Below are 23,583 nucleotides of genomic sequence, written 5' to 3'. Positions count from 1 at the left end.
TTGTTTTTTTGTCATTTTTTTAAAGTACAGTGAGACCTCAACTTACAAACACCTTATCTTACAAACGTCAAATTTATGAAAATTAAACCTTATAATAAGCACTATTTTCATAATACACACCCACCACGGCTGGCGGAGTGATCTTCGGCGGAAGCACACGACCGAACAGCACCAACAGTCCTTATGGAAGATGATTCTCCTTCCATAAGCCAACAACGACCATCAAAAAGGTAAATAAAACTTTATTTTACAGCACAGTTTATTTCTTTCATTACAGTCCTCATGTAATACGCCTCTCTTTCCAAACAGCAATTCCCTTTGACCTCCGACCTCCAACGCCATTCCATCAAGCCATAAATGATCATCACAAATGTAAATAAAGTGACTTTATGATACAATGCAGTGTATTTCTTTCATTACAATACAATAGCACATTTATTATACATAGAATAAGGTATGTTGTGTGTAGTTTTAAGGCTTATTTAGTTGAAAAGTATATTTAATGGAAACCCGGGAACGGATTATTCCCATTTTAATGGTTTCCTATGGGATTTTTTTTTTCGAGATACACACTTTTCGCCTTACCCACTCTGTCTGGGAACCAATTAAGTTCGTAAGTTGAGGTCTCACTGTACATTCTAGTTGTGTTTGTAAAGCTAATTAAATAAAGTTATTACCATATGAAAAAAAGCCACAAAACCACAGGATATTTTCACATTTTTATTATTAAAATATTCACCTACAAAATTGGCCTATGAACACTATTTACAGAATACCGAGCAGCAATTCCTGCTAATAATAATAACAACAATAATAATAATAATAAAAATCAAGATATTTTACAAAGAAAAAAACTGTGGCATCATCAGAGAGACAAAGAGATGAATTCCTGCGACTAGCAATGAGATTGTCGGACGTTCTGGAGTCTGAAATTTTACAGTGTGTACAGAATCAACAACACTAGCGTAGCCTTATCTTATCTTGCAACCGGTTTAGTTCAAGTACATTTTGAAACATGGACCTTTTCCAATGTGACGGGTCTTTGCGCCGCTCTCCAAATAGTCTAGGATTTAAAGAAAACATCACAAGTTAAGAAATGTCACAAAGTACAAATACAGATTTGACTTATGACAGTGGTTGAAATAACGTCTGCCCGGAAGCCCGGTGCGTACAACTTTTACGTCGGGCGTTTTAAAACGTCTCAGCCCGGGTGGCCGATAACTTCTTGAAGAAAAAAAATAAAATAAAATCAAACGTTTGTGTTATTCAATAAAGCAAAAGCTGCAACAAAACTTTACAGTCACTGGATCAGTTTTTCTGTGGGTGAGCAGTGGCAGCCACATGCGCGAGCGTTCACTCAACCCGCAAGTAACTCAAATAGATAAAAAAACTAGCTAGCTAGCTACTAGTTAGCTAACAGATAGCCAGCCCGCTAGCCAGCTAGCCATCAGATGGCCAGCTAACTAGCTAGCTAGCTACTAGATAGCTAATGGGGACGATGTGTGTAGGTGTGTGCAAAGGAAAGTTTGATTGAAAAGGTATTATTATTCACTAGCTATTAGCTACCTATTCGCTAGCTATTATCTATCTATTCGCTAGCTATTAGCTATCTTTTTGCTAGCTATTCTCTATCTCTTTGCTAGCTAGTGGCTATCTATTCGCTAGCTGTTAGCTATCTATTCACTAGCTAGATTGCTATCTATTCTCTAGCTAGCTAGCTAGCTATTTGAGTTACTGCCGAGTTGAATGAATGCTGGCGTGTGTGGCTGCCGCTGCTCACCCACAGGAAAACTTATCCTGTGACTGTAAAGTGACCGTGAGAGTTTTGAAAGGCGCTTAGAAATTAAATGGATTATTATTATTCGCTAGCTATTAACTTTCTATTCGATAGCTATTAGCTATCTATTTCATAGCTAGTGGCTATCTATTCGCTAGCTACTATCTATTTCATAGCTAGTGGCTATCTATTCGCTAGCTATTGGCTGTCTATTCACTAGCTATTAGCTATCTATTCGCTAGCGAGCTAGCTTTCTATGTATTTGAGTTACTTCCGGGTTGAGTGAATGCTGGCGCGTGTGGCTGCCGCTGCTCACCCACAGGACAAAACTTATCCTGCAACTATAAAGTGACCTTGAGAGTTTTGAAAGGCGCTTAGAAATGAAATTTATTATTATGTATATTAAATGAAATGTATTATTATTATTATAATAATAGCCAGCCAGCTAGCCAGCTAATAGATAGCTTGCCAGCTGGATAGATAGCTGATTTAGATAGTAATAAAAAAGACAGATGATGTTGTCAAATTCTGAAATTTTGATCATTTCTATTTCGCCATCTCCATGTATATTTTTTCCAACTAGTTTATGTGATCCGTACGATGATGTAATTAATTTTGGTTAAAAAAAATGACAAACCTTCACTGCTGTCTACTTGTTCTTCTGACAGTTACTGTCGGAGATAATAATAAAAAAAAAGAAATGAAGTATTTGTGTTTTCGTGTATTTTATGATCATTGTGTTCTCAGATTTGAACTCACCTTGACTTTTCTTCAAAAGCGTTGATTCACAAACTTCTTGGTAGCAAACATCCTGCTGCACTTTATATGTTTTTTTGTACCTGCAAGAACAAAAACAAAAATAAACACAGTGATACCTTGTCTTACGAACTTAATTGTGTGTAAGGTGTGTGTAAGATGAGTGTGTAAGGTGAAAAGTGTGTATCCCAAAAATTAATTTCCTATGGGAAACCATTAAAGTGAGAATAATCCGTTCCCAGTTCCCCATAAAACATAATTTTCTACTTTATTTTCTACCTCAACTTACGAACTTAATTGGTTCCCAGACAGAGTGTGTAAGGCAAAAAGTGTGTATCTCAAAAAAAAAATTCCCATAGGAAACCATTAAAATGGGAATAATCCATCCCCGGGTTTCCATAAAATATACTTTTCAACTAAATAAGCCTTAAAACTACACAAAATATACCTTATTTTATGTATAATAAATGTCCTACAGTATTATAATTAAAGAAATAAACTGTACTGTATAATAAAGTTGTTTTTTTTACCTTTGTGATGGTCGTTGATGGCTTGATGGAATGGAGTGGCCGTTTTCATCAGCATTAAACACTTGATGACGAACGTAGCCTTCTTCTTTCACCATCTGGAGGAATGATCCCTTGGAGGTGCTTTCTCTGTGATAATTTTATCTAGTTCTTCATCAATTGTGTTCTGTTTAGCTGGGTTGATGTCATTTTGCATCAAGTGTACAGATGGCTTGAGTGGGTTATTTGTGGAGCCTGATTGATAGGATATTTTAACCTTGCAGTCTAAACTCTGCTTTTGAACTATCAAAGTTGAAACGTGTCCAAATTTCACTGTTTTCTATCCATTTTGTCACTCTCTCTCTGTTGTCTGCCTGTCTCTTTAATGTTTAATCCTCTCTCACTTCTGCGTTCTTGACCAATCACGTGGCTTTAACCGAAGACTGGACTGGGGGCGGGGAATAGAGGACAAAAACAGTCGGCTGCCATTTTCTTGTTAGGAGAACGGGTTCGACACATCACTCTTTGAGGCAGCTCCGTGTGTATCCCGAAAAATAGTTCGTATGCCAAGGTAAAATTTTCATAAATGTAACGTTCGTAAACGGAAAAGTTCGTAAGCCAAGGGGTTCGTAAACCGAGGTATCACTGTAAAATAAATATTGAAAACGAATTCATTGTGTTGATGTTTTTAAAAAATATATATTTTTGTGTGTGTATTTTGGTGACTTACACATAGTGGCAGATGTCGCCTTCCCACACGGGCAAGCTCGTCGTCTCCGAGTAGAGACGAGTGCACGGGCGAGGAACTCGCTGGCAGGCTGGGCAAAGGACAACATTGCAATTTGGTTAATTTGCAATTCTTTTATTGGGGGGGGGAGGGGTACTTTTACATGTCTCTGAATGTTGGGCAAGCCAAATATTGTTATGCTAACACCCAGGTGCTAAATGAGCGAATGTTTACTTGCTGAAAAGGAAATTAGCATCACTATTTCAAAGACTCGTCTGCTACTGTCTTTTGTTAAGACACAGATATGGTGTTGCTAGAATAAAAGAAAAAAAATGTATATTCGACCTGTCTAGAGGCTAAAGGTCAGATGAGCTGAACTGTAGTGCTTAAATGGCCCAAAATAGGACTGTCGCAAAAAAAAAAAAATAGAATAATAATAATACTATAACTTTGTAACATTATTACTTTTTTTATTTTTAAATATGTTGTGAAAAAGGACTTCACTCTTGTTTTGTAAGGGGCTGGCAGGAAATAAAATGTAACAAAAGTATATAAATCGGAAATTTATTTGTGTTGATTATGATTCACATTTTTTTTTATCTGACCTACATCTTGCGTAATTACAATGTATTTCTGATATTTAAAAATACATAAATAAATAAATAAATAAATAAGTAAATAAATAAATACAGAAATAAAGAGGTGGTGCTATTTCTTTACTTTATGTCCAAAAACCTAAAGATCGGTATTTAATTTTACTTGAAAAAAGCAACTTAATTTTTGTCGGATAATTTTCCTATTAATAAAAATGTAATTTTTTTGTAAAAAAAATAAATAATAATAATAATAATAATAATAATGGATGATTACAAATAAATGAATAATAATCTTCTTCTTCTTTTCCTTTCGGCTTTTTCTAATAATAATAATAATAATAATAATAATAATAATAATAATAATAATAATAATAATAAAAATATTGGATGATTACAAATTTTAATTGAAAAAAAAACCTTGCAGAATTGTTGTGTTAGTAACTCATTCACTGCCATTCCCAAATTTATTCAGGAATAGAAAATATGACGTGGAGCGCCATTCCCGAATTTGTTCGGGTTTTCTTTTTTCATGCTTGGGTGCCGATAAAGCGCTGGCCAGACCTCTGGCAATTATTTTTTTTTTCCCCCATTCCACAAGGGGGCAGCATTTCCATTTTTTTTCCATGTGAGCACTTTGTTCCAGCTTTACCTGGTGTTAAAGCCCTATATAAACCAATATGTATGTATTGTATTATATTTTGGACAGTCACCCTCATTTCAAGCTCATATAACTCGAGACCGATATAATTTAAGAATTAACTCTTTTTTTTTCCTGATGAAAGAATCTTAATCTTGTGGAGTCACTTTTTTTTCTTTGTTTTTAAAGAAGTTGAAGTGGGAAATGGGGTGATATTTAGTCTTCAAATGTAACACTAGTTCTTCTATATACAGTAAAGTCTCGTTATATCGATATTCAAGGGAGTCCGAAAAAATATCGATATAACCGGGACTATCGATATATCCGATATTGATATAACGAGACTTTACTGTACTTATCAGCAACGGTGGTCCTCACTCCTTATGTGGAGTTATCCAGACCTCACAAAACCATTGAAACAGGAATGTGTGTGTGTGTGTGTGTGTGTGTGTGTGTGTGTGTGTGTGTGTGTGTGTGTGTAGGCCGACATACACAATTCGCACTGTGTGCCTTTGAATCCAGCGGTGCAGTCGCAGACATGCAAGTCGCCGTCATTTCTGCATGTGCCGCCATTGAGGCATGGCACACTGACGCAGTCTTGGGTTGACTCTGAAAAAAAAAAAAAAAAACAGAACAAAAACATCTAACTCTTTCTTTTGTACAGCCGCCCCCATTTCAAGCTCAGATAACTCCAGACCCATATAGCTTAGGAATTAACTATTTTTTTCTGATGAAAGAAGAGAGCGTTATGTTTCTTATGCTGCATTGAATGTTTATGTAGTTTGCATTTGCCTTTTGCCTGCCGCCCCCATTTCTAGCTCAGATAACTCCAGACCCATATAGCTTAGGAATTAACTATTTTTTTCTGATGAAAGAAGAGAGCGTTAGGTTTCTTATGCTGCATTGAATGTTTATGTAGTTTGCATTTGCCTTTTGCCTGCCGCCCCCATTTCTAGCTCAGATAACTCCAGACCCATATAGCTTAGGAATTAACTATTTTTTTCTGATGAAAGAAGAGAGCGTTAGGTTTCTTATGCTGCATTGAATGTTTATGTAGTTTGCATTTGCCTTTTGCCTGCCGCCCCCATTTCTAGCTCAGATAACTCCAGACCCATATAGCTTAGGAATTAACTCTTTTTTTCTGATTAAAGAAGAGAGTCTAAGGTTTCATCTGTGTAAGCTCTCAGTCGTACAGGAGTGGTCCATTTATGAAAAAGTTTCTTTAGCCGTCATCTGTACTTCTTTGAAGGTGTCGGACGTTTCGCTCCTCATCCAAGAAGCTTCGCCAGCAAAGCAACAAAATTTTAGTTCGCTGACGAAGCTTCTCGGATGAGTCTAAGGTTTCTTACGCTTACTTGTTTTTCTACCTTCATTCCTTTCATCACTTTGCTGCAGTGAGATATAATTTTCTCCACTGCGAGACTAACAAGGGCAAATCCATCCATCCATCCAAACATTAATTTCCCATAGGAAACCATTAAAATGAGAATAATCCGTTTCCAGGTCCCCATAAAACATAATTTCCTACTAAATAAGCCTTAAAACTACCCAAAATATATCTTTGTCCGGACTCGAACAAAAATTCAGTTCAACTGCGCCACACCTACCAAGTTTTGCCTTGGATGTGGTCTGCTCCTGAATCTCCAGTGCCAGGCTGATTTTATTTGTGGTCTCCTCCATCCTCTCCAATCGAACCGGCGTTTGGGGTTCTATCACACAAAAGACAACTCAACTCAATGTACAATAAATTTTGGTGCTGTTGAATGCCAACTGTACTTCTGTCAATGATAGAAAACAAAGACCATCATGGCGCATTTTGTTGTAAAACCATATTGCCGATAAAGCGCTGGTCAGACCTCTGGCAGTGTTTTTCTCTTCCACAGGGGGGCATCATTTGCCTATACCATGTTAGCGCTTTGTTACAGCTTCAGCTGTTGTTAAAGCGCTACATAAATCAATATGTATGGTATTTTGTACAGTCGCCCCCATTTCAAGCTCAGATAACTCCAGACACTTATAACTTAGGAATTAACCCTTCTTTTTCTAAAGAAAGAAGAGATTCTAATGTTTCTCACGTTGCATTGAACATTTTTGCAGTCCTAAAACGCAATATTTTCTGGGTCCTGTAATTTCAGTGAAAGTAACAAAAACCCTGGCACTGGAGTCGTGTGTGTGCTACCGCGTGTGGCTGCCGCTGCTCACCCGCAAAGAAAATATCCTGTGACTGTAAAGTGTCCTTGAGAGTTTTGAAAGGCGCTTATAAATGAAACGTATTAGTATTATTAGACAATTTTTTGCACATCGTCTAGCAGTGAATGAGTTAACCATTAAGTTAGCATTAGCCTTCATGCTAACAAACAATGGAAGAGGCAACAATTGGCTAGCAAATGTCAACGTGTCAATAGTGTTATTTAATGCATAAACACCTTCAAATCCCATCTCAAAACCCACCTATTTAAAATCACATTTTCTGTGTAGCTCTTTCTCTTGTTTCTATTTATAACTGTATTTTGTTGATTGTATTCTATTTGTGATTGTATTTTAGTTATTATAGTACCTATGCTTGTGTGGGACTGTAAAGTGTCCTTGAGAGCTTTGAAAGGTGTTTAAAATGTAATGTATTATTATTATTATTATTATTATTATTATTATTATTAGTAGTAGTAGTAGTAGTAATAGTAGTAGTCATAGTATTAGTATTATTATTATTATTATAAACACTAATACAGTATAATCTTTTTTAAAGCACACTATAGTATTTTTTTCTCATGAAAATAAGTATAATAAAATAAAACTGATTATGAGTAAGGAAGGATAAGATGTCTAAAAAAGTATTTTTATTTTATTTAATTATCTTTGATTGAAATCATTTGTAAGATGATGTTATTACATTCTGGTAAAAAAAAAAAAATCTGTGATATGTTTATTTTTCTTTTTCTAAAAATGCTAAAAATGCTAAAAATGCTAAAAATAAAACTTTTTATTCCTGGGGATAATTTTTTTTTTACTATATTTGCTTGAAAAAAAAAAAATCCGTAAATAAGTAAATATAATTTGAGTAGTTTTACAGTGACATCGGTTGAGGAAGTCACACTTGTGACTTTTTGAGAGCTGATGATGTCATCGTCAGCATGATTCAATTACCAAAACATAACAACAGATTTTAGCATGTCAAAAAACAACAAAAACAACACAAGAGATCCTTTTTGCGGAACCTCGACGCACACATGGAACGATTTATAGAGATTTTTTTTTTTTTGGGGGGGGGGCTCCTCAATGTAAACAAGTGTCACACAAACACGCAGATGTAGAAAGTCGGAGTGGAGGTGGGGTGACAACTGTGATGCGACGACCATAAAAGGTCAAAATTATAACAAAATACGTAAAGAAGAAAAAAAAATGTAACGGTTGTTTTGAATATGCACAAGTGGAGCTTTTTTTTTTGTTTAGTCTGACAGTAACTAAAATGAAGTAGTCAAGACGTTTTTTTTTTTCGGGGGGGGGTTAAAAAAAACGGATCATAAAAAGCGTATTTCGTTGCGATTAAAGGACAACCGACACCATTTTTTTGTTTCCTAACCGACATCAGAAAAACGTTTTATAGCATCGAAAATACCCAAAACATGCAGGCTGATATTTTTAGTCAAATACAAAACACCAATAAAAATGACTTAAAGTGTCCCAAAACTGCCACAAACTGAACCCGGAACTGGGCAGATTCAGAAAGTCCCGCCCCCTTGTTCGTGACATCACTATTGGTCACACACTGCCTTGCTCCAGAATCAAAACAATGGGCTCAGATTCGGAGAAGATGCTTTGTTGTTACTCATACAGTTATGAATATGATTCAAATAGTTCTGAAGTGGAAAGCATAAATGTTTGCAATCGATTAAAGAAGTCCTTCCGTATCAATTTGAGCCGTCTGTACTCTAATGTAGTGTCCCACAATTGGTAGTCTTGGTGTTATTTATGTTTTTCCTTCTAATTTCGCCATCAACACGATATTTTCAGACCAAACAAAGTCCCCAAAATGCATTGTGTGTCGCTTTCTCGGTCAGGGGCGTTCCCTCCGTGACGTCACGTAGGGGATAGTCATCAACTCGAAAACAACACTTCCTGAATATTCAGCGCGAGTCTTAAAAGGTAAAATATAGCTATATGCGGAGGAATCTTTGTAAAATGCGCTTAGTAGAAGACATTTGAAGTAATTTTCCAAATTATGGACACAACTGAGGTGTCGGTTGTCATTTAAGCTTACTTGTCCGATGTCGAATGGCTTTTCTTGGCAAGTGTGTGAACTTGGCTGTGATCTTTCCCCTCCTGTCAATCATTTCAGTGTACCTGCAAAGAAAGACAACATCTATGTTAGTCCAATTCATGATTTAAAAAAAAAATACATAATAATAATAAGAATACATTTAATTTATAAGTGCCTTTCAAAACTCTCAAGGTCACTTAACAGTCACAGGATTTTTTTTTCTGTGGGTGAGCAGCGACAGCTACACGCGCTAGCATTCACTCAACCGGAAATAACTCAAATAGATCAAGTTAGCTAGCTGGCTAGCTAATAGATAACTAATAGCTAGCTAGCTAATTAGACCACTAACAGATAGCAAATAGATAGCTAGGTAGGTAGCCAGCAACAGTGACCCCGTTCAACCGGGAATAACTCAAATAGATCAAGTTAGCTAGCTGGCTAGCTAATAGATAACTAATAGCTAGCTAGCTAATTAGACCACTAACAGATAGCAAATAGATAGCTAGCTAGGTAGCCAGCAACAGTGACCCCCCGTTCAACCGGGAATAACTCAAATAGATCAAGTTAGCTAGCTAGCTAACTAATATATAACTAATAGCTAGCTAGCTAATTAGACCACTAACAGATAGCAAATATATAGCAAATAGATAGCTAGCTAGGTAGCCAGCAACAGTGACCCCGTTCAACCGGGAATAACTCAAATAGATCAAGTTAGCTAGCTAGCTAGCTAGCTAATAGATAACTAATAGCTAGCTAGCTAATTAGACCACTAACAGATAGCAAATAGATAGCTAGCTAGGTAGCCAGCAACAGTGACCCCCGTTCAACCGGGAATAACTCAAATAGATCAAGTTAGCTAGCTAGCTAACTAATACATAACTAATAGCTAGCTAGCTAATTAGACCACTAACAGATAGCAAATATATAGCAAATAGATAGCTAGCTAGGTAGCCAGCAACAGTGACCCCGTTCAACCGGGAATAACTCAAATAGATCAAGTTAGCTAGCTAGCTAGCTAGCTAATAGATAACTAATAGCTAGCTAGCTAATTAGACCACTAACAGATAGCAAATAGATAGCTAGCTAGGTAGCCAGCAACAGTGACCCCCGTTCAACCGGGAATAACTCAAATAGATCAAGTTAGCTAGCTAGCTAACTAATACATAACTAATAGCTAGCTAGCTAATTAGACCACTAACAGATAGCAAATATATAGCAAATAGATAGCTAGCTAGGTAGCCAGCAACAGTGACCCCGTTCAACCGGGAATAACTCAAAGAGATCAAGTTAGCTAGCTAGCTAACTAATATATAACTAATAGCTAGCTAGCTAATTAGACCACTAACGGATAGCAAATATATAGCAAATAGATAGGTAGCTAGGTAGCCAGCAACAGTGACCCCATTCAACCGGGAATAACTCAAATAGATCAAGTTAGCTAGCTAGATAGCCGGCCAGGGAGTTAGATAGTAAATAGATAGCAAATAGCTAGCTAGCGAGATAGCCAGCTAGATAGCTTTTTATATATCTTATTCCACCCCGCAATCAATCGTTTGGTTCAATCATTTTGATCGATTGATTTCCAACCTCGTTTCTGCTCCGCCACCACCGCCCGGGTCCTGAGGTTGAGACGGCCTTCGTCCCACCTTGGTCGGGCGTTCTCTTCTTCTGGGCCTGGACTCCATCGGCACTTAGCCACAAAATAAAAATAAATAAGCACAAACGGGTGTCATGTTTTTGTTATGAATAGATTACATCAAGAGTGTCAGACTTTTTTTTTTTTTTTTTTTTGCGGACATTCAATTGAATACCATGCAAAAAAGAAAAAAAAAAAAAATCGGAAAATCGGAATAAAAATTGCTCCAATCGCAAAATAAAACTTACAATAAGAAAATCAGGGAAAAGAATGTGCAAGTATTGGACAAAAAAAAAAATCAGATTACTAAAAAAAGAATAAAGAAAAATACAGAAAATCCGTACACTGCAACAAAAATTGCATAAGGTGGCACTCCGATTAGCCTGGTCACATTCTACAAGCTAAATGTTGAAAAGAAACTGTAGCATCCATTAACTAAAACAGACCGTGTCATATCTCCTGCCCCCACGTAAATCCGCTTCAATTCCAAGCTGCGACACTTCCACATACGCATCGGCGCTCTGTGCTGACGCTCCTTTCTTGTATTAGCTACCTGGCTCGCTCTCTAGCTGGCTATCTATTACAGTGAGACCTCAACTTACGAACTTAATTGGTTCCCAGACATAGTGTATAAGGCGAAAAGTGTGTATCTCGAAAAAAAAATTCCCATAGGAAACCATTAAAATGGGAATAATCCGTTCCCGGGTTTCCATAAAATATACTTTTCAACAAAATAAGCCTTAAAACTACACGCAACATACCTTATTCTATGTATAATACATGTGCTATTGTATTGCAATGAAAGAAATACACTGCATTGTATCATAAAGTCACTTTATGTACAAGTGTGATGGTCATTTATGGCTTGATGGAATGGCGTTGGAGGTCGAAGGTCCAAGGGAATTGCTGTTTGGAAAGAGAGGCGCATTACATGACGAATGTAATTAAAGAAATAAACTGTGCTGTAAAATAAAGTTTTATTGACCTTTTTGATGGTCGTTGATGGCTTATGGAAGGAGAGTCACCTTCCATAAGGACTGTTGGTAACTTAACCTCTGGTGCTGTTCGGTCGTGTGCTTCCGCCGAAGATCACTCCGCCAGCCGTGGTGGGTGTGTATTATGAAAATAGTGCTTATTATAAGGTTTAATTGTCATAAATTTGACGTTTGTAACACAAAAAGTTTGTAAATTGAGGTGTTTGTAAATTGAGGTCTCACTGTAGTTATTTATTGGCTAGCTAATTTAGCTATCTAGCTAGCTATCTAGCTGGCTACCTTGCTAACTTGGTCGGGCTGAAAATCTTAGCATTTACGAGAAAAAGCGTGAAAGAAACTCCAGCGACTAAAAGCCCCTCCACACACACAAAAAAAAAAAAAAGATTGACTTGAGGTACTCACATGTGATAAAGTCCAGATACCGAGGCATGCTATGGATCTGCTCCTGTCCCGTCTTCTTGACAGAAGTCAGTGCGAGTCTGTAAAGCTGAGCTGGCGTCAGCTCTCGTAGAGTATACGAGCCCATCAAGCCATCGGGTAGATAGCGGCTCCTGGTGGTCAGCCCTCGCGTTACGTTTACTACAAAGCCGTCGGATACGAACCCCCCTGGGTGGTGGCTCCAGGTGATGGAGGCTGAGTTGGCGGTGACGTGGGCTAGCGACAGGTTCTGGGGAGGAAAGGGTTCTGTAGGGAAAGGGCAAAGTGATTTTTTTTAAAAAATATATTTTTTAGAGGGGAAACTTTTTCACAATTAAAATGCTTCATATTGAAAAAAAAAATCACATTCTTGATCTAACTATTATTGATTCTTGAAGAAACACAACATGTAACACTACTGTCGATGAGAAAGCTTCTTCAGCCGTCATCTGTACTTATTTGAAGGTGTTTCGCTTCTTATCTAAGAGGCTTCGTCAGCAAACTAAAATCGCAGGGATAATCTAGTGGGCCTCAATCTGCAGTACGTAAGCACCTAAAAGCTAGCGACCAATAATTTCACGACTATGAGGTTAAAATCTTAGCGAAAGAAAATAGATGGTTTGAAAGGGGAGTAAAAGAAGCTATTTTCAAAAAACAGCAAAACCCTTCACTAAATCGCCATGGTGGAGTGAGGTTCAATATGGATCGTTCCTACAACTGATTTCTTTGGCAACATAGGCTTAGTTATGCTGATGAGGTGATACCAGATCAAATGGGGCAATCAGGCCAGTCGTAGACCGTACAATCAGTCAAGACAATAGAAGTAATCAGTGCAGCCTCGGGGAGTAGTCCTCTGCTCCCCCCAACCTGAGAGCAGGGACCAATCATAGCAGAGTCCGGCAACTCCACGTCTAGATAGTAGGGCCAAAACTACCAGCAAAAAGATTTGAGTTCGCTGATGAAGCCTCTTTGATAAGAAGCGAAACGTCCGACACCTTCAAAGAAGTACAGATGACGGCTGAAGAATCCTTCTCATCGATGGACCACTCCTGTACGACTGAGAGCTTATGCAGACATGTAACATTCTTAAATTAGAAATTTTAAAAAACTGTTCCTTTTTGACTTTGCATAATACTCCACAAACTTTACACTTGAAAAATATGGTCATATTCTTGAAAAAAAGTATCTTAAAACAACAAATTTTTATTTTTTTGGGAGAAAAATACGTCTGTGTAAGCTCTCAGTCGTACAGGAGTGGTCCATCGATGAAAAGGTTTCTTCAGCCGTCATCTGTACTTCTTTGAAAGTGTCGGACGTTTCGCTTCTCATCCAAAAAGCTTCGTAAGCTAACAAAAATGTTGCTGTTAGCTCTAGCCCTATATCTTCTCCTTTTCCTTTTGGCTTTTCCTTTCAGGGGTCGCCACAGTGAATCGGTGTCCTCCATCTTCAGAGGTTTGATATGTCTCCCAGAGATTTTAGTTTGCTGACGAAGCTTTTCGGATGAGGAGCAAAACGTCTGACACCTTCAAAGAAGTACAGATGACAGCTGAAGAAACCTTTCCATCTTGAGAAAAATACTACCTTTATGTGAGAAAATGAGATAATCATGAAAAATTATACACGTATATTATTCTATTATATAATATTAGAATCTCAATCAGAAAGACTTTAATATTATTTAATTATTGTTAATAAGTATAATTTAATTTCATAATTATTTATTTAATATTTATATTTATTTAATTTATAATAATTATTATTTAATATTATTACTATTTTGTTTTAAAAAAAACACCCATCATTCTTTCCCCCCCCTAAAAAAAAAAAAAAAAAAAAAAAAAAAACAGATTAATCAGTTTAACTTTTTAAAATTTCATACCACTAAAATGATTCTCCAAAAATGTGACAAATATACCCTAAACCAGGGGTGTCAAAGTCATTTTTTTGCCGCGGGCCACATTGTAGTTATGGTTTCCTCTCGAGGGCCGTTATGAATTTGGGGACGCCATTAGAATGTTTAAATCCCTTCCAATATTACATATAGAGCACACAGCAAATTAATGAATAACTAGTTTTCAAATCTGAAGTCAAGAATAATGACTTTTATTGTGGTTGACATCCAAAAATATGACATTTTGGCTCAGATTTTAGCAATCATCATGGAATTTAACAAGTTTAATTTGCTTTCGCGGGCCGAAAAAAATGATGTGGCGGGCCGGATTTGGCCCGCGGGCCTTGACTTTGACACCTGTGTTCTAGAACAACAATAATATTGAATAAGTAAAAAGAAGGGGAAATGGAACTTTTTTTTAAAAAATGAGAAAAATAACAGTGCCCAAGGATACAAAATGCTGCTATTCCTTCTTGAGAAATGTCTTTTGTAAACACCCCACCGCATACCGCTGCAGACATTTTCAAGCAGTTTTTACAGCCTTCAAACATGCAATTTCAGTTCATAAGATTTATAATTACGCTAAAATCTGCGCTAATGTACATAAAATTCCTATGGCCTTCCATCACCTTACACGTTAGCATTAAGCTAGCTGACTTTCAAAAATAAACAAAAAACAAGCAGCCTACTGGTCCAAAAGTGTAAGGGTCCCGCCGAATGGCTTGTCGAGGGAAACTCATCCGGTCTGAGTCCACATTGGGTCAACACGTCCACTGTGTACTTGTGAGCAGGAAGTAGAGAACTGAAAACATCACAATAAAAGTGACATTACAACATGGAGAGTTGTGAAATGGCTTCCTCTGGTGGTAGGAAAATTCCATTTTGATTGGCAATAGGTAGCTAGTGAGCTAACTAGTTAGCTTAGGACAGTGATACCTTGGCATACAAACTATTTTTTGGGATACACACGGAGCTGCCACAATGAGTGATTTGTCGTTCGCGAACGAGCTCGTTCTCCTCAAAGAAAATGGCAGGCGACTTGTTTTGGTCCTCTATTCCCCGCCCCCAGTCTTCGGTTAAAGCCACGTGATTGGTCAAGAACGCAGCAGTGCGGGGAGGTGGTTTTAACATTAAAGAGACAGGCAGATGACACAGAGAGAGTGACAATATGGATAGAAAACAGTGAAATTTGGGCTCGTTTCAACTTTGATAGCTCAAAGGCAGAGTGTAGACTGCAAGGTTAATTCCCATCAATCAGGCTACATACAAATAACCCGTAGTAGCCATCAGTTCAATTTGAAATTAAAAGAGAAGCAAGGGATCCTGCTAGTAATGATGTTTCTAGGGTGTCTGCTTGCATCTGTTGCTGTTGCAATATCACAACTTCCAAGATGTACAACCCAGGGCTCCTTGAGATACTTTATGCATCAAGCCATCAACGGCCATCACAAAGGTAAATAAAATGACTTTATTATACAGTACAGTTTATTTCTTTAATTATGATACTATAGCACATTTATTATACATAAAAGAAGGTATATTTTGTGTAGTTTAGAAAATTAGAAAGTAGCAAATTATGTTTTATGTGGACCTGGGAACGGATTATTCTCATTTTAATGGTTTCCTATGAGAAATTAATTTTGGGATACACACTTTTTACCTTACACTCTGTCTGGGAACGAATTAAGTTCGTAAGCCAAGCTATCACTGTATTTGAAAAGTAGGTAGGTGGTTAGCTAGCTAGCTAGCTCGGGAGAAAGCTAGCAAGGACTGTCAGCAAGTAGGCAGCAATGTAAGAGGGTTGCTAGGTGGACCAGGTAAACTTGGTTGTCTCACCCGAAAGCGTGTTCAGTGGAGGTGGCGTTGAGCAGGGTCGTGTGCGCTAGACCGCCATCCTCGGCCGTTAGCGTGACTCTAATCCTGCTGACAGGCGCGTGGCGAGTGGTTTTGATATTGAGGTTCCAGCTCAACCACACCTCAGATGATGAAACGTTCAAGACCTTCAGATGCTCCACCCGCCGAGGTCCTTCGTTTTGAACAGGAACAGAAGTCGTTAGCATGAATACAAACAAAAGGAGGAAGTCAGCGCGTGTGTCACTGACTGGTACGTATGAGAGCGGTGGCTGGTCTGCTAACGTGGTCGTTGTTAGCATTGCGCTTGATGGAGTACGTTGAGATGTTGTAGAGCAGGCCAGGAACCAGGCTTCGAAGAACATGCCGCCGGTTCTGCCGGTCCAGAAAGTCGACTTTGCGAGCGCCTCCGCGGCCATGTGGCGCGTACGTCACCACGAAGCCGCTCAGCCAACTCGCAGAAGATGCCTCCGGCTGGTCCCAACGCAACTCCATCTCGTTCTCCTCCACACGCTGCACGTGGAGGCCAGAAGGGGGCAGCAGATCTGGGAACAGTCGGTAGAATAGGATGACCGGGTGTGGGTTGCCACTAAAATATACACTGGAACGCCAACATAGCTTTTTGACATTAGATTGGTAGCTAGCAAGGTTGCTAAGCATTTTGCTAACCTAATACAGTGAGACCTCAACTTACAAACACCTCAACTTACAAACTTTTTGTCTTACAAACGTCAAATTTATGACAATTAAACCTTATAATAAGCACTATTTTCATAATACACACCCACCACGGCTGGCGGAGTGATCTTCGGCGGAAGCACACGACCGAACAGCACAAGAGGTTAAGTTACCAACAGTCCAAGTATCTAAGTAGTTAAGGAGCGAGGTAGCTAACCAAGTTAATCGGGTATTTCATTTGGTAATTCGTTATTAAGTTCTTCTCAGTACCTATTGCAGGTACGCTAACAAGGTATCACAGGTTCTAGGTAGCTAGCTTGCTAATTTCGTCACTACATATGTCAGCAGTAGCTAAGTAAGTAGTTAAGGAGCGAAGTAGCTAGCCAAGTTGGTAGGGTATTTCATTTGGTAGTTAGTAATTAAGAGAGTAATTAAGTTCTTCTCAGTACCTATTGCAGGTACGCTAACAAGGTATCACAGGTTCGAGCTAGCTAGCTAGCTATCTGGCTAATTTGGTCACTACATATGTAGGCAGTAGCTAGGTATCTAAATAGTTGAGAAGCTAGGTAGCTAGCCAAGTTGGTAGGCTATTTCATTTGTTAGTTACGAATTAAGAGAATAATGGAGTTCTTCGCAGGTATGCTAAGAAAGTATCACAATTTCTCGGTAGCTAGCTAAGCTAGCTAAAACAACATGATGAAACCTGTTAAATAGCTATCTAGCTCGCTATGCATTACCTGTCTATTAGCTAGCTAGCTTTCTATCTTTCTGTTTGAGTTAATTCCGGCTGGCGCGTGTGGCTGCCGCTGCTCACCCACAGAAAAACTTTATCCTGTGACTGTAAAGTGACCTTGAGAGTTTTGAAAGGCACTTAGAAATCAAATCAAATATAGATACCAGACCTTTCTCACAATCTTTCCCAGTATGTCCGGCTTTGCACACGCAGTTGTAGTTTCCTCTCCTGTCGCTTCTGCACTCGCCCCTGTTGCCGCAAGGGTGCAGTACACAGGGATCTTCCACTGGGGGGCGACAAAGTCCAACATTTGCCACCACGCTGTTCTCAATTGTGAACTGGCTGAACTTGAGGAAGAAGAAGAAAAAGAGGAAAAAGGAAGGAAGAAAGGGCACTTACACATCTGGCATCGGTCGCCGAAGAAGCCATCTTTGCACGTGCACATATATATCCTCTTGTAGGCACGACATACGGCGCCGTTTAGACATGGGTTGGACTCGCAGCTGTCCTGCTCTATGCGTGCGCACACATACACACAAAAAAATATCACTTGTTTTCTAACAAACAATAACATCAACGTGAGCAAAAAAAAAGGTTAAGATTATGTTGTTTTTTTTTTTTAGGTGTACCTGTTTGACAATGGCGCCCTTTGAGGCCTGCTGGGCAGTGACATAAGTAGGACCCGGGCTGGTTCTCGCAGGTTCCTCCGTTCTTACAAGGCTCCGATAGGCACTCGTTGATGTCTTGCGTTGAATAATAATAATAATAATAATTATTATTATTATTATTATTATAAGTAATGAATAAATAAATAAAATAAACAATTAAATAAATGAGTAAATAAGTAAATAAATAAAGACGTGGTGCTATTATTATTATTATTATTATTATTATTATTATTATTATTATTATTATTATTATTTGCTAGCTATTTGCTATCTATTAGCCCTGTCTGGCTGGCTAAATATGGCTAGCTAGCTAACAATCTAGCTAGCTAGCTATTCACTATCTAGGTGGCTGGCTATCTAGCTTGGTATCTGTTGGCTATCGATTGGCTAGCTAGCTAGCTAGCTTTCTATCGATTTAAGTTATTTCCGGGTTAAGTGAATGCTTAATTACTGTCGGATAACTTCCCGATAAAAAATGCATGGTTTTGTAAAAATAAATGAAAATAAATAAATATATGTATTATATAATAATAATAATAATAATAATAATAATAATAATAATAATAATAATAATAACAATAAAGTATTGAAGAATTCTTGTGACAGTAACTCATTCACTGCCATTCCCGAATGTATTTAATAAAAATTAAATAAACAAATAAATAATGATAAATAAATACACAATTGAATAAATAAATAAATAAATAAATAAATAAATAAACAACTACATAAATAAGTAAATACATAAATAAAGATGTGGTGCTATTTCCTTCACTGCCATTCCCAAATTTATTCAGGAAGTGAAAATATGACAGAGCGCCATTCCCAAATTTGTTCACGTTTTGGTTTTTCTTGCGGGGTCCAGATAAAGCACTAGTCAGACCTCTGGCGAAGTTTTCAGCGTTTTCCTTTTGTCCATGTTAGCGATTCGCTACAACTTCAGCTGTTGTTAAAGCGCTATATAAATATGTATGTATTGTATTGTATTTTGGACAGCCGCCCTCATTTCAAGCTCATATAACTCCAGACCCATATAATTTAGAAATTAACTATTTTTTTATGAAGAAAAAAGACAGTGTAAGATTTCTTACGCTGCATTGAATGTTTATGTCGTCCTAAAAGTCAATATTCTATGGGTTCTGCAATTTGAGTGAAAATGACAAAAACCCTGGCACTGGAGTGCAGACATTTTTTGCACATCGTCTGGCAGTGAATGAGTTAAAATGAAAAATGGAAACCCTTACCTGTCTGACACTGTTTCCCGCTATAGCCTTGCTCACAGTCGCACACATAAAACTCGCCGTGGTTGTGACATGTCCCGCCATTGACGCATGGCTCAGATGAGCATTCGTTGAGTTCTGAATCAAAGATATAAACAACTAGCATCAATTGTGTATAAAAAGTCAAATTGAGTGTTTCTTTCAAAGTTTTGTTATCCTGCTAAATAAAAATGATACCATACTAAAAAGGCAAAAGATTGACGCCATAAGATAGCAACAAAGCAATACTGGTGTTAAAATGAAACTCCTCAAATTATAGACTGTAAATTTAAGGTTGAATGTCATTTTTATGCATATAATGTAGGATAGCATCTCCCACTCTGAAAACGTAAGTGTACATTGATACCTCGGTTTACGAACCCCTTGGCTTACGAACTTTTCGCTTTACGAACGTTACATTTATGAAAATTCTACCTTGACATACAAACTATTTTTCGGGATACACACGGAGCGCCCAAATGAGTGATGTGTCGTTGGCAAACGAGCCCATTCTCCTAACAAGAAAATGGCACCCAACTTTTTTTTGTCCTCTATTCCCCGCCCCCAGTCTTCGGTTAAAGCCACGTGATTGGTCAAGAACGCAGCAGTGAGTGGGGGGGAGGGGGGGTTAAACATTAAAGAGACAGAGACAGAGAGAGGGTGATAAAATGGAGAGAAAACTGTGAAATTTGGACTTGTTTCAACTTTGATAGTTCAAAAGCAAAGCAGAGTGTAGACTGCAAGGTTAAAATATCCCATCAATCAGGCTCCACAAACAACCCGCACAAGCCATCTGTACACTTGATGCAAAAAGCCGTCAACCCAGCTAAACAGAACACAATTGATGAGGAACTAGGTAAAATTATCGCAGAGAAAGCATCTGCAAGGGATCATTTCTCAAGATGGTGAAAGAAGAAGGCTACATTCCTAATCAAGCGTTTAATGCCGATGAAACCGGCCACTCCATTCCATCAAGCCATCAACGACCATCACAAAGGTAAAATAAAAGCACTTTATTATACAGTACAGTTTATTTATTTAATTATAATACCATAGCATATTTATTATACATAAAATAAGGTATATTTTGTGTGTGTGTAGTTTTAAGGCTTAGAAATTTAAAAGTAGAAAATTATGTTTTATGGGGACCTGGGAACGGATTATTCTCATTTTAATGGTTTCCTATGGGAAATTAATTTTTGGGATACACACTTTTCGCATTACACACTCTGTCTGGGAACCAATTAAGTTTGTAAGTCAAGGTATCACCGCACTAGTACACTGATCAATTGTCCGATGGCACATTTTAGCCTAATTGCGTGTCGTTGTGACGTACCCTCACAGACGGGGGGCTGACTCCAGTCGCCCTGGACTCCGCAGACACTTTGCGTGGCTCTGGGCACCGCAACATATCCGGCCCGGCACAAATAAATGGCCACCGCTCCCGGCAAGGTGGATGAAAACTGAACATCGGCGTGATCAACCTGCAGCGGTGGCCCGCAACCCACCTCTGAAATATCAACAATTGTATGTATGCTGTTTGTTAGCATGTTAGCATGTTAGCAAGAATAAAATGAATGGTTTCAGGAATAAAGTCAAAATCCACTAAAGCCATTCTTTGATGATATAGAAATAAATACAAAAAAAGGTTTTTGTGGGGTGGATGTAGGAATAACAATATATAGTTTAAGAAACTAATACAGAAAAAAATAATTCCAAATATTAAAAAAGAGAAAGAAAAAAAAAATCTGTTTCAAGGCTACTTCCTGGTTCACGTTGACTTGTCATTTGTCGCTAGGGAGAATTCATGGGGCTCAATCCCATCAGGAACACAGACCAGTGGACATAAAATGTTACATAACAACGATGTCCACTGGGATATTTGAACGATAAATAATGTTAATAATAATGTTTCAGCCCTCAAAATGATAATAATAATAATAATAATAATAATAATAATAATAATAATAATGTGATAATAATAAATACCAAGAAAAATAAATGTTATAAATAAAATAATAACAACAAAAATAATAATAAAATTATTATTATTATTATTATTATTATTATTATTATTATTATTTATTTTTTTTTTTTTTTGAGAACTGAAACAAGATTTCAAGATTAGTAAAAATCATCAAAGTTTGACTTTTTAATTTTTTTGTCATATTTTGGAAGACCAAAAAGTGAGATATCAAAATTATGTATTAGTATTTATCATCAAAATTAATTCTTATTATCACATAAATTAATTATTATTATTATTATTATTATCATCAAAATTAATTGTTATTTTCATCAAAATTAATTATTATTATTATTATTATTATTATTATTATTATTATTATTATTATTGTTATTATCATCATTATTATTATTATTATTTTGAGAACTGGAACAAGATTTCAAGATTAGTAAAAATCAGCAAAGTTTGACTTTTTAAAATTTTTGTCATATTTTGGAAGACCAAAAAGTGAAATATCAACATTATTTATTCGTATTTATAATCAAAATTGAGTATTATTATCATCACAATTAATTATTATTATTATCATCAAAATTATTATTATTATTATGAGAACTGAAACAAGACTTCAAGATTAGTAAAAATGAGCAAATTCTGACTTTTTAAGAATGTACTAATATTTCGAAAGACATAAAAAAATGAAATATCAAAAAGAAAGTTATTTTTGTTCGCTGACGAAGCTTTATTATTATAATATAAATAATAATACATTTAATGTATGCGCTTTTCAACGCATTAATTTCAAGATGAAATGAACGCTCTGAATGAAACAAAAAATATAGCAAGTGAAGTGGGTCACCGGTACTGGCAACAGGGGCACATTGAGGCTAAACTGAGCTTGTCGTCAATGCTCATGTATCCTGCCTGGGCTTTGACTTGAAATAGCTTTTCCTCACTTATATTTGGGCTCGTGGCGCTACTGGGCAGCAACCACGCTAAGATTAGCGTCACACGGACGCAGTCGGGATTATCGGAGCGCCATTCCATTAAAAGTTGAAATAGTACCAGAATATTGTACCTATTCTATTTGGGGTCAAGGGTCACTTTCCATGAGTTAAGTCATAATTGAGCATGAAAAACAATGAAACGTTTAAATAATAATAATAATAATAATAATAATAATAATAATAATAATAATAATAATAATAATAATAATAATAATACATTACATTACATTTTAAGCGCCTTTCAAAGCTCTCAAGGACACTATGATAAATAAAATACAATCACAAATAGAAACAACAGAGAGTTTAGGGCACAGGTGTCAAAGTCAAGGCCCGCGGGCCAAATCCGGCCCGCCACATCATTTTTTTTCGGCCCGCGAAAGCAAATCAAACTTGTTAAATTCCATGATGATTGCTAAAATCTGAGCCGAAATTTCATATTTTTGGATGTCAACCACAATAAAAGTCATTATTCTTGATTTCAGATTTGAAAACGAGTTATTCATTAATTTGCTGTGTGCTCTATATGTAATATTTGAAGGGATTTAAACATTCTAATGGGTTCCCCAAATTCATAACGGCCCTCGAGAGGAAACCATAACTACAATGTGGCCCGCGGCAAAAAAATGACTTTGACACCCCTGGTTTAGGGTATATTTGTCACATTTTTGGAGAATCATTTTAGTGGTATGAAATTTTAAAAAGTTAAAATGATTAATCTGTTTTTTTTTTTTTTCAAAAAATATTAAATAGTTTATTTTTTTAGGGGGGGAAAGAATGATGGGTGTTTTTTAAAACAAAATAGTAATAATATTAAATAATAATTATTATAAATTAAATAAATACAAATATTAAATAAATAATTATGAAATTAAATTATACTTATTAACAATAATTAAATAATATTAAAGTCTTTCTGATTGAGATTCTAATTACAATACAATAATGTATTTTTTAATGTATGTATTTTTACAAAATTATTTAAAAAAAAAATACATTCCTATTATTATAATAATAAATTTTAAGCGCCTTTCAAAGCTCTCAAGGATACTTTACAGTCCCAGGCAAGCATAGGTACTATAATAAATTAAATAAAATCACAAATAGAATGCAATAAATAAAATATAGTTATAAATAGAAACAAGAGAAAGAGCAACACAGAAAATGCGATTTTAAATAGGTGGGTTTTTATATGGGTTTTTTATATACTGTACTGTACTGTACTGTA

At 36.7% G+C, this 23,583-nt stretch overlaps 1 protein-coding gene across 2 annotated transcripts in view; it reads right to left on the bottom strand.

Moving 5' to 3' along the window:
- Window positions 1-707: 707 nt before the first annotated feature.
- Window positions 708-23,583, bottom strand: part of sned1 (sushi, nidogen and EGF-like domains 1) — a 54,611-nt gene continuing 31,735 nt past the window's right edge. The window contains exons 15-31 of one of the 2 annotated variants that reach the window (XM_089001335.1): window positions 20,722-20,895; window positions 19,371-19,484; window positions 18,088-18,201; window positions 17,858-17,971; window positions 17,628-17,744; window positions 16,299-16,592; window positions 16,033-16,222; window positions 14,886-14,998; window positions 12,291-12,572; window positions 10,845-10,947; window positions 9,258-9,340; window positions 6,607-6,708; window positions 5,492-5,608; window positions 3,770-3,857; window positions 2,537-2,616; window positions 2,415-2,448; window positions 708-1,063 (exon numbers count right to left, since the gene is read on the bottom strand). In XM_089001335.1, the coding sequence (XP_088857461.1) occupies window positions 2,417-2,448; window positions 2,537-2,616; window positions 3,770-3,857; window positions 5,492-5,608; window positions 6,607-6,708; window positions 9,258-9,340; window positions 10,845-10,947; window positions 12,291-12,572; window positions 14,886-14,998; window positions 16,033-16,222; window positions 16,299-16,592; window positions 17,628-17,744; window positions 17,858-17,971; window positions 18,088-18,201; window positions 19,371-19,484; window positions 20,722-20,895 (2,117 nt within the window). In that variant the 3' untranslated portion in view covers window positions 708-1,063; window positions 2,415-2,416. The remainder of the gene's footprint in view (window positions 1,064-2,414; window positions 2,449-2,536; window positions 2,617-3,769; window positions 3,858-5,491; window positions 5,609-6,606; window positions 6,709-9,257; window positions 9,341-10,844; window positions 10,948-12,290; window positions 12,573-14,885; window positions 14,999-16,032; window positions 16,223-16,298; window positions 16,593-17,627; window positions 17,745-17,857; window positions 17,972-18,087; window positions 18,202-19,370; window positions 19,485-20,721; window positions 20,896-23,583) is intronic. The other variant, XM_089001334.1, reaches the window with a different exon arrangement.

Source organism: Hippocampus bargibanti, linkage group LG07 (assembly GCF_051943395.1).
Source record: "Hippocampus bargibanti isolate YZ-2025 linkage group LG07, ASM5194339v1, whole genome shotgun sequence".
Classification (NCBI taxonomy): Eukaryota; Metazoa; Chordata; class Actinopteri; order Syngnathiformes; family Syngnathidae; genus Hippocampus; species Hippocampus bargibanti.
Note: the sequence above shows the minus strand (reverse complement) of the source record. Positions and strands in the feature narration are given on the sequence as shown.